Source organism: Gavialis gangeticus, unplaced genomic scaffold, assembly GCF_001723915.1.
Source record: "Gavialis gangeticus isolate Ggan-Ray unplaced genomic scaffold, GavGan_comp1, whole genome shotgun sequence".
NCBI classification, from domain to species: domain Eukaryota; kingdom Metazoa; phylum Chordata; order Crocodylia; family Gavialidae; genus Gavialis; species Gavialis gangeticus.
Genome location: NW_017728994.1, coordinates 61,989,259 through 62,000,993, shown reverse-complemented (window position 1 = coordinate 62,000,993; position 11,735 = coordinate 61,989,259). Strand labels below are relative to the sequence as shown.

The 11,735-nt window shown below is 42.2% G+C and overlaps 1 protein-coding gene across 1 annotated transcript in view; it reads right to left on the bottom strand.

Moving 5' to 3' along the window:
- FAM45A (family with sequence similarity 45 member A) overlaps positions 1-11,693 on the bottom strand; it is a 21,376-nt gene extending 9,683 nt beyond the window's left edge. The window contains exons 1-7 of the mRNA XM_019502905.1: positions 11,607-11,693; positions 9,770-9,966; positions 5,500-5,579; positions 3,768-3,916; positions 3,407-3,518; positions 2,929-3,029; positions 974-1,081 (exon numbers count right to left, since the gene is read on the bottom strand). Of these exons, the coding sequence (XP_019358450.1) occupies positions 974-1,081; positions 2,929-3,029; positions 3,407-3,518; positions 3,768-3,916; positions 5,500-5,579; positions 9,770-9,966; positions 11,607-11,652 (793 nt within the window). The 5' untranslated portion in view covers positions 11,653-11,693. The remainder of the gene's footprint in view (positions 1-973; positions 1,082-2,928; positions 3,030-3,406; positions 3,519-3,767; positions 3,917-5,499; positions 5,580-9,769; positions 9,967-11,606) is intronic.
- Between the last annotated feature and the right edge of the window lie 42 nt (positions 11,694-11,735).

Here is an 11,735-nt window from a genome sequence, read left to right as displayed (position 1 = left end):
AAATTAAAACAGAACAAAACAAAACAAAACTCTGTGCAGTTTTGTTTTGGGTATGGGACAGTTTAAACATTTTACACACATCCTCCCCTCTCCAATTCCATTACTAAGGCACTTACAAATGAATGGCTTATTTTTAAAGGACGATTATCTCTTCGTAGCAGCAATATATACATGTGTACGCAAACTACAAACTGAAAATCGATGGCAAACCAAATTATGAGTTCTCTTCTTAATATCTGTTATTCAACATCCATAAAAGAATTAATTTGCCTGTTTTTAAAGCAGTAAGTTTAAGATGCCCTACTGCTCAAATGCCTTATCTGTCATGCACTGCAAGTTTTGCAAGCAGCATTTCCCATCAATTTCTACGCGGATACGAAACCCAGTTCAGTAGGATATGTAAAGGGAAAGAAAACTTTGTGATGCCTTAAAAAGGCACTTATTTTATTCTGCTCAATCTTACATTGCCTAACTGACTTAAAAGCTTAAGTCTCATTTTTAAGGAGATATTGAAGGGATTTAGGTGCCTACACATTTCAGCCCTTAGACACTTGGAAGCCTAAATACCACAAACTTTAGGAACCTAAGTCAGCATACCACTAGAAATCTGGGCATTACTAGGCTGGATCCAGGTATAGTTCACAAAGAACACACACACACACACACACACAGGGGTTACAACTGTAAATTTACAATGCACCGTATATAACTAATGAAAATGTCCACATATTTATACAGGTCCCTCCCTGCTCCATTTTCATCCACGTCCAGGAAGGCATTCCTATAGCTTGGATTTAACAGAGGCCTTTTAGCTCTCAGTGGCGAAGCACTATCACGCACTAGAAACTAGAGTTTTCGAATATGCATGAAAACAGGATCAAAGTGTTTTTGTTTTTTTTAATGTGGCTCTATGCTGGAGTAACAATGCAAACCAATAAAAGCACCCCAAAAATATAAACAGCAACCAACCTACCTTTCACTATTGGGGAAATGGTAATTTCGCTATCTGCCAAATTCACATACACATCATAGAGATCTGGTCTGTTACTCACTTCGGGATCTGTAAATCCAGCAATGTAACCTGGATGGTAGAGAATAACCAGTTACCAAGCAAGGAAAATTCCAATAACACACACATCATATGTTCACATAAAAAACAGTGTAAGCTACAATTATTTTAAAACGAAGCATCTGACTCAACAGCTACTGCAAAGGAGTCCCTCTCTAGATCAATGGGCTTTCAACTACGCCTGAAGAACTCTGTTTCCCCCAAAGATTTAAAATTAAATTTTAATGGCACTAAGCATGGAAAAACAAGCATCAGCTGTAAAAAGGAGGTTTGTTTTCCAATGAAAAAACACACACAGTGCTCAAAATAGTCCTAAAAATGAAACTGTGTTTACTTTCAAAAGGCTAATCTGTATTTAAAGAGGCTCCACTCAGATGTCCTTTGCTGTTGTCTGAATCATAATTTTGCCGATGGTAGCATCAGCAGCTGCAGCATCACGTTCCAATAGGCAGCATGTTAGTAGGTACAACTCAGTACATTTCCCAAAGTAGCTCTTCTCTGTAAATGTGTTTAGCAATTTTGAAGAACAGAAACACATACTAATGGTCAAAATTAAATGTTCAAATTACCATCTGTGTGAGTCGAGAGCAAGGAAGTTCACAAAGTCCTTTATTTATTCTCTCATGTCCAGCTTTGTGCAGGAGTATACAGGGCAGGGTAGATTTATATCTTATAGACTAACCAAAGTATATAGACACATATACGCACAAATGATGTGTGTAAGGTCTTGGCTTATACTCCTGGTGCTATATATCTAACTTTATATTTTAACATATTCCCATCACCTTATCTCTTTCATTGCTTCTGCTTGGCTCAGGTCAACCTGCAGAGGCACAAACAGGCAACAGAACTTTCCAAACTCTTTGGTGGCTTTACTGATGCGAGTATATTGCTAGTGTCCGGAAGGAAGGCAAAAGTCTTTATAGCTTTGTTTAAATGAAAGCTAAACCAAATATAACCAAATTATGTTTTGTGGGTTGTTGGTTTTTTTTTTTTTTTGTTTTTTTTTTGTTTTTTTTTTTTTTTTTTTTTTTTTGTTTTTTTTTTGTTTTTTTTTTTTTTTTTTTTTTTTTGTTTTTTTTTTGTTTTTTTTTTTTTTTTTTTTTTTTTGTTTTTTTTTTGTTTTTTGTTTTTTTACATAAAGCCCCAGGAGCATGCATGCACATGCCCCCCCCCCCCCCCCCGAGACATATAAGCCAAGAGCTTTTTCATGCATGATATAAATTTACAATATCTGCCATACAACGTAGTCATAAATCAGACTCCTATGACTCGGAGCCCATTTTTGGCTAAACCCCACAGTCCTTAACTGTCACCGTAAAAGAGTCAAAACTCAGTTCCAAGATATATAGTGAAATATCCATTAATGAGTTAATTTAACTCAAAAAATAAGAAGTTACTGATCATCAATGTAAAAATCTTTGAAGGTAAGAAACACTGTTATGGTGTAAGGCCTGTTACCAACACTTCCATGTAACACTGCACATTATGTTTTTCAGTCCATCAGAACTAAAACAATAGAAAAAAGCAAACGTAAAGAAGAAAAATCACTTGCAGCTCTAATATGCATTGGGGAACGGTGAGAGAGATACCATCTGGAATCAGCAACAGAACTATTTATTTACTTGGTAAAAATCACACTAATTTCTCTCTCCCTCCCTACCCCTAAAAGAAAACAGAACCGTACAATCTAATTTCTACAGTAATCTAAAAACCAAACTGAATTATGCTTTGAGAAGTGAGCTCATGAGGGACACAGTATCAGATTCTTTGGGAGAAAAAATGCTATAGGGTGTTGCTTTACCAAAGATGAAATCAATATTGTGAATCAGGCTGAACTGGTAACTTGTTACCCCTACCTGGACAGGTCTTTAATGCTTCCAGTTCATCATCATTTAGATGTACATAGGAATGAAGAACTGACCAGTCTTGTCTATGCCATACTAAAGCAGGTAGTGTCCTGAGGAAATGAAGTTGGCATTTGAAACTTAATTTGTGTTTGCTTGTACTAATCAATGCACTTACAGCCACAAATGTTTAAAGACAAATATCAACGGTGACATTAAGAGTCTCTTTAATATAATAATACAAGGCTCCCTCCCTATTCCCTCCATACACTCTGTTGAACTTTCTTCTATTATTGATGGTAGCAGAAACTTTATTATTAGTTCTGCTGCTCAAAGCCCCGATTTAGAAAAGCACTTACATGTGTTCAAGCTCCACTGAAGTCAATACAACTTTAGCATGTGTTTAACTTAAAACATTTCCTTAAGTATTTCCCTGGGTCTCGATACTTTTCTAAATAGGGCTCATAGTATTTACAAATATATGCTGTACCTGGTAAACTCCTGGATGGCTTCTATTCTAGGGTGATACACTACGATTCTTTTCTTTAACATAAGTGCAGTGTATAAGATAACCATTTCCATTCCAAATTGAGAAACTATATCTAAGAGAGTAAAAGAAAGACAGGTTATAGTATTGCAAATATATTTACTGGCAGTAGTTTTAAAGAGACTGACTAGATAACAGATATCATTATAATCAAAATATATTAAAAGAGTTGATATTAGTTACTTAGTGAAACCATGGAAACATGATTGTAAATCTATTTCATATGAATGCAGACTGACATTACAATGGTTCTGACAATGTATTTAAACATGACCCAAAGTAGTTAGATTAAAAAAAAATTAACCTTTGATTGAACCTGCAAGATAAGCCTTTCGGGCATCAAAATCTTTGCTGAGGAAAGATCCATTTTCTTCACTCTGGCAGATACCCTTTGTAAGAACTGCAATGTAACTCTCCATCATTTTAACTGGGCTTCCATACTTCAAATAGATCCTGTACAAAAATAAAAATAAAGGCCTGGTTTATGACTATAACTGCAAATAGTACGATCAGACATATTAAAAAGTCATGGTGTCACCAACGCACTTATTTGAAAGAGTTCAGAATTTAAGGATGTGATTGATGCTGGTTTTAAATACTAGAAGAAAAGCCTTTCAGCCTGCACACAAAAGCTTGCCTGTCTTTTAGGACTCATGGTTGACTCGCGTTCCAAACAGAATTTGCTCTTTTACAAGTCGGCAAGAACTACAATTTCAGTGCAAAACCTTGATGCATATAAAGAAATGTTCTAGGTACAAGAACCCGTGCAGTATTAACATGGCCAAAGTTAAGAACAAGAACATTTCTGCACAGCTTTATAAGATATCTGGTTCAGGAAGGGGAAAAACACTTTTTATATCCCTCTTCCAACTTTTAAAGCAGCGACTAGCTGCATTATCTACATCATGAACTATCAAAGGAACATTAGGACAGAAGTGCTGTACAGGAGGCAGAAAGCAAACACACTTTAATTCTGTCCCTAGTGTACAGAAAACTCTCCCTTCCTGTTAATCATTCTCTTTCCAGTGCACTCTAACCAAGTTTCTTCTAGGAAAATGGAAACCAATTCAGATGTAGGGACAACATACTTAAGTCTTAAACAGCTTATTTAGAAATGGTGCTGCAGTTTATCTTCCATTTTAGTTTGGCTACAAAGCTGTCGCATTCACTTTGAATTGAACTAGTATTTTCCCCACAGACTATTCAGAAATCAAAGCTAGATGGGGAAAGAGGATCATTTTATAAATCTATGTTAAAGTGATCCACAAAAAGAGCCACAACTAAACTATTTTATGCAGCACTAAAACTGAATTATCTTCAAGGCTCTCCAGTACCTGACAGAGCTTACACTTCATTTGATAGCATCTCTTTGCTTGTCTGCCTATAATGCAAATGCTGCATCTAATTTATTCCCCAGTTTCAGGGACTGCCCGTAACTGCCACATCTTCAACAGGTTCTAGAGAACGAGGCAGCTAATTAGGCAACACCTACCAGCTCCTCCTGCTAGAGTCCAACATAGTGACATGTAATATTATTTATTTGTAATTATAATTATGGGAATGAGGGACCATGATCTTGATAAAGGAGAATGCCTGGCACATGGGCCATTGATTATGAGGGGATGAGGATGTGAAAAGACAGAGAGGAATGGGGGTTCCTCCCCTTTTGCTAGGGGACAGATATTGCAAGAACACAGAGCTACAGTCACAGGGGATATTCAATGGCAGAGTCAGTGAGCTCGGTCTGCAAAAGCTACAGAAATCCAAGAGCCCAAAACGTATGAGAGCACATGGGTTAAAAAAAAAAAAAAAAGCTGAATGTTTGACACTGTCCTAATATTTACTGTACAAATACAAAACAACCAGATCAAATGAATCACCGATCTGGAATTTATATATCTGGAATAACAAATGGTAACACAAAATCCCAACAGATTTTCATGCTGCCAGACAAAATGCAAACAAAGTTCAAATCTCCCATTTTGGCAAGATCCAAATATTTAAACTTTAGTACTACATACAGTTTTCATACAGACCTAGACAATATCCTAGTGAAGGCTGCATACTTCTCTGGGTTAAAATCTTTGGCAGTCAGGACAATTGAAAAATGAGTCACCTGTCCAAAACACAGAAAAAAAAAGCACACTGCTTTACATATTTCCATTTCAGTCAAGGTAAATGTTTACATTAAGAAACTCAGATGCAACACTTATGCCAGACATCACAGTACCAGGAGAATGAGACAATAATAGGCTTTATTCATAAAACTGTAGAAGCGACATGGCCAATAGGCTTGACCTACGTCCACAGTTAGGAGTTTTAATATTTGGTGGACCAAGTGAAATTATAAGAAGGAGAGTCACTTTTCCCCTCATTAATCTCATATGGGAGATGAGAGGTTACAGTGCAGTGAGAAGCCCATAACCTTGTGGGTATGCGAGAAGAGCATGGGGAGTCATATCATATAAGAATTATATATTATATAATATAGTCATATTACATAAGAATAAGAGCATAGCAGGGGTAACCGTCTAGTGCTTTTTCCTTAAGAGCATATTAGAAAATGCCATAGAAGTACAAGCCTTACAACAAACTAGCTGACAGTCTTAACACCAGATAGAGAACAGAGGATACAAGTACATCTGCAGTATTTAAATGACCAATGTAAGTAAATATGAGGTAGGTATGCATGTACAAAACCATTCAGAAAAAGACAACACAAAAATACTACGAGATCTCTGCATGTTGCTCATTTCTGATAAAATGAATCTGCACTTCTAAGAAAACTAATATAATATAAAAAACCTCTTTCTGTTGTTTGTAGCTATAAGATGTAACAGCTCTTTTCCAACACACATTCAAGCCTGGATCTTGTACATTTGACCCTACAGTTCTGCACCATCAAACACTCTTCAAATGCTATTTGATACCATTGGAAAAAATTCAGAAATGGTGCAGGTTCGTCAGAAAATTAGGTGCAAGTAGTATCCTATGAGTCTGCAAATATTTCCCTCCATCAGGAAGGGAAAGGAGGAGTGTCTACAGTCAAACAGGGTGTAGCTAGGGAAGCTTCAAAGCCTGGCCTGAAGTTTTGAAAGCTGCTGAAAAGCCAACAGGATACAAGATGCAGCAAGGACATCAAGTATATGCGGTGCTGGTCAGGCCGCAGTTGGGAGTACTGTGTCCAGTTCTGGGCTCTGCACTTCAACAGGGATGTGGCTAATCTTGAGAGGGTCCAGAGCAGGGCCACTCGGATGGTCTGAGGGCAGCAGGCCAGGCCCTATGAAGAGAGGCTAAAGGGTTCTGAATCTATTCAGCCTCCACAGGAGAAGACTGAAAAGGGATCTGGTGGCCGTCTATAAACTCACCAGGGGGGACCAGCAGAAAATAGGTGAGGCTCTGTTCCCCGGGGCACCACCTGGGATAACAAGGACTAATGGCCACAAATTGATTGGGAGGAGATATCAGGAGGCAGTACTTTACAGTTAGGGCTGCCAGGCTCTGGAATGGGCTCCCAAGGGAGGTGGTGCTCTCCCCTACCTTAGGGGTCTTCAAGAGGAGGTTGGATAGCTATTTGGCTGGGGTATTATGATCTCAGCACTCGTTCCTGCCCAAGGCAGGGGGTCGGACTTGATGGTCTGTTCAGGTCCTTTCCGACCCTAGAAACTATGAAACTGTGTATAATGGTGCCCTGCCTAGGTCTCTTACTATATTTCTGCCTATTGATCCTTTCAAACCCTAAGCTTTTCATCTGACTTATTTCATTCCTTTATCCCACTGATTTTCACATCGTCTTCCATATTACTCCTTCTGCCAGGAGTAGCAGCTTCCCTGTTCTCAGTACACTCTTTCTAATTAAAATTAGCCTTCTTGCCAGGTCTATCAGCTCCGATCTTCCACTGGAAGAAAATGTAGTCCTGCCATTAAAAGAGGGAGACACCTTAAAACCATGCAGAGACCAGCTGTCTTTCAATCAATTTACACCAGCTGTCTATCCACAAAGGAGGCTGTAACTGCCTTTGCCGCTGCCAATAACCATTATTCTTTTATCATTTCTTGGGTCTAAACTCCAAATTGTAAACTTGTCAGGGCAAGGAAGAACTTTTATTTTAACCTCCTATTTCTATATCTATATAGAAGCAGACACTAATAATTAAATGAACAGACCTACCAACAAAGATATCTTTAATGCATCCAGGAGTCAAATTCACCTTTGCATATGCTTAAAGCTCTCTCAACGATTTCAGAAGGGAGTTGTATCTATTAACTCCCAAAGATACATCTACTTTACCTCTTTTTTATCCATGCATATCTCCCTTCTCCTTTTTTTCAGTTAGCATCTGATGAAATAGGCTGTAGCCTTCCAAAGCTCATGCCTTTCTAAACAAGTTAGTTTTTGCTGCCTTTCCCTTTTCTTGCTATCCACAGAGAAGGAAAAGAGGGACTGTGATTTTATATCTGTTTTGCTTACCCACAGAAGAGCATATGTAAATAAATTATACAAATTTGCCATTCACAAAACATTTTCCCCAGGACTTCAAAGAGAAAAGGCTACCTATTAAAGACTAGGTCTGTTGGGCTAAAGCAATGATTCTCTAAAGGATCTTGTGGCACCCTGGGTAAGCGCACTGTGGGGCATTACTCAGTCTTAGCACCATTAGGCACGCAAACGCCTACACCGGGGTGGGCAAAATACAGCCCACCAGGCAATTTCAACTGGCCCCTGGGCATCCACCAACTAATTGTACCCTACCCAGCCAGACACCTCACTCCCACCCTCATGCGAGGAAGGGCCTGGCCCAGCCAGCACGCAGCTTCCAGACGGGGCTGCTCCTGCCGTTGCTGCAGATGTCAGAGGGCCTGTTCAGCTTCCCCAGCCTCCAGCGGCTCCTCCTCCTGCCCCTGCTGCAGTGCTTGCTCCAGCCGGCAGGTAGGGAAGTGGCAGGGGCAGGGGAGCTGCAGATGGGCAGAAGCTCAAATGGGGCTGTCAAAAGTGCAGAGCCTGTGCCCAGGGTGGTGGCGGGAGTGCTGAGCTCACGTTGGCAGTGTGGGTAAGGGAGGGTGGGGGGTGTAGGGATCCCCCTACATACTCCCACACCCCACAATGCACAGTCCCCATCGCCAGTGGCAGGAGCAGCAGGTGGCAGGCACTCATGACCCACACACAGGCACTGCCGCCCACTGGCATATGGCTCCAGCCAACGCTTCACATGGTGGCAAGGAATGCAGCCAGGCCAGCCTGCTTTTATCGTGTCGGGCTCCCTGCACTCATGCACCACTGGGGGAAGCCCCGCGCAATGCAGCCAGCTGCCTTTGCTGCCCCCCGGCACACATCTGTCAGGACTGCTCCAGGAAGCAGGGACCGGGCTCCCCTCCATTTCCAACCGAGTCCAGAGAGGCACGGCAGGCAGCCAGCTCCATTGCATGGGGTGCAAGAGTACTGGAAGCTGCACATGTGCTGCGGAGAGTCCTGCGCCATAAGAGTGTGCCGGCCTGGCTCTGCTCCTTGCCACCACGTGCAGAACTGGCTGGAGCCATGCACCTGCACAGGCCACCAGCACTCACCACCTGCTGCTGCTGCTGGCAGTGGGGGCTCTGCACCACAGGGGGGTGGAGGGAGTGTGTGGTGGGGGGGTTCCCACACCCCCAACAAAACCCCCCAACATACCCTATACCCTGCCACACACACAGCCATTCCCCTCTCACAAACCACCCCCTACGCACATCCCACCATACCCATACACCCACCCCACACATACAATATACAAGAATAAGACTTTGAGTTATTATGCCATCATCTCTGTACACACTACGCAAACACAAATCATGACGAAAATAAAACGCTGTAATAAAATTATGTCATAATCCTACATGATTCACAAGATAAACCCAGGTATTTCACATAATAATCCATTCGGATAGCAGAACGTTCTGACCTGTTGCGGTCCGAGTTCTTTGCAACAGAAGAATTGCTCAATCATTTTTTCACAGCCATGAAACGAGCAAAAGCTAAGAGGCAGCCTTGAGTGTAATGAAGTGCAGAACCACTGGACTAGAAAAAACTCTACAAACTTTCTTCCCCACTGTGGCCAAGATACACATTCGTACCAAGTCTCTGAGTTTTAAGCAAAATTCTTCCTGTTTTTAACGGACATTTACTCTTCAGAGCTTGTGGCACAATGTAGCCCTTGGCTTTTACTCCTTTTACAAATACCAAAACACATGCAAAAGACAATTTTTTTTGTGAAATTCCGGTATTTGAGCAAACCCTGCACCTACATATTCCTTCCTGCAATTCAGTCCTACCTTTTTCAAGACAGGAGAATCCTGAACTTCCATTGTTGTGATGTAGAACCATGTCCTCTTATACTGGCCAAATACAAAGGTGTGAAGCAGCTTGTTTTTATTTGTAAGGCAGGATTTTCTTAGCAACAGATCCCTCAGCTCAGTTGTGGTGGAAGGAAAACACCAGACCCACAAAGCATCGCCATTGGTGTCTTTTTCTATGGTGGAAAGATGTTCACTGTGAGAATGCCAAACAGCAGCAAGGAAGTAAATTGATTGGTTAATCAGATGTGTTTACTGGAATCAAGATTAACATCCCATTTTACACCTAAACACATCGGTATCCACTCATGCCTCTATTACTAAAGTTTTGTATCGATGCTTCAGTTATAAACCTTTTACTTTCCGGTATATAGAAAATGTTGTAAAAATCTTATTTGAGATAAGACTTGGTATGCAAAGTTGCAGCCTTGTGTGCTTTCCAAGGCCAGAACTGAACATACCATTTATATTTTCAACTGAGAAGTAAATACCCATGAGTGAGAATAGCAATCAATCAATCAGTCCTTGAAACGGGTTCTACCAATGTTCATTTACACAGGTGAAAACAACAACAAAAATATTCAGCAACTTAAAATGCTTCAGCTCCTGTTTTAAAACTGCTCTTCAGTTCATTTCATTTAAAAAAAAAAAAAATCAGTTAATAATAAAGTAAAAAGTCGTCCACTGCCAGACCTAATTCACTCTAGGCAGCTGGCTACTGCATACATTCAAACGTCTGACCTTTGCGAGGATATTAAAAAAAACCCAACAAAACACTTACAAACAGACATGAAGAATATGCAATTTTTATGGCCATAGCGCCATGAGAAACTGAAAGTTAACTCCTGAGCACTCCACTGAGTTCTAGTAACTCCCATATTATTAACCCTGGTACACACATTTTCAGGAAAAAAGTCAGATTTCTTCCTGTGATGCTGCACTCAATGCTTACAGCCCCGGTGGACTTTGAAATCTGAAGATTATACAGACACACGAGGGGCTGGTCTTCAGAACAGCCTGATCTCGGCTCTACTGGAGATTTGTCTACAGGAAATCTCAGGCATTGGAAGAGAGGGATTATTTAAAAGCCTTTCCTTTTAACAATGAAGACTTTTGCTCTCCCTACCCCCAATCCTACAAATATTTTAACGCTTGCTTCACTTTAAACATCTGACCAACCCCACGGATGCCAGTGGAAACAGTCAGGGGCTTAAAATAAAGCAGGGACGCGAACGTTTGCAGAACACAAGATCTAGGTTCCTTCCTTGACCGCCTCCACCATTGCAGCGCAGCACTTTGAAGAGGCCAAAACAGAACTCTCGACCGTTAAACTGTCTCGCTCGGGTTGTGAAATTATTGGGCAGGACTAAACGGATAAGCTAGTCTGAGGTGTTTCCACTCTGCCGCCAGCCCCACACGCAGCGGTTCCTACGTGCACACAGGATGGACACAGGGCACGCGACACGGGCCTAGATGCGCCGCCAGCCACCCCAAACTTTTGGCGACACCCCATGCCCCCTGCTTCTGCTGCCTCCCAATAACGCCGCCGTGGGGGCACCAAGCAGAGGGCAGGTCCTGGCTCTCCCACACGCCGGGGTCGCCTCATGGAGGCTGGGTGGACAGAAGCACCGCTTTTCTGAGACGCCTTTTCTGGTTGGGGAGAGCCGAAGGAAAGCCCCCGAGCTGGGGCAGGGCTCTCCGCGGGCCAAGGGCCCCGGAAAACCCCCAGCCCCGGGCACGGCCTGGCTCCGTGTCCCGCGGGGGCAGGGGGACGAGGAGCCGGGATCAGCCCAGAGCCTGCCCGCCCCGTCCTTACCGATCAGCCCCACGCCCAGCAGCAGCGGACTCTCCAGCTCTGCCATCTTCCTGCCTCCAGCCCCGCGCAGCCTCCGCTGGCCCCAGCCCGCCCCGCCCCGCCCCGCCCGGCGGGGCGGGCAGAGGCGCG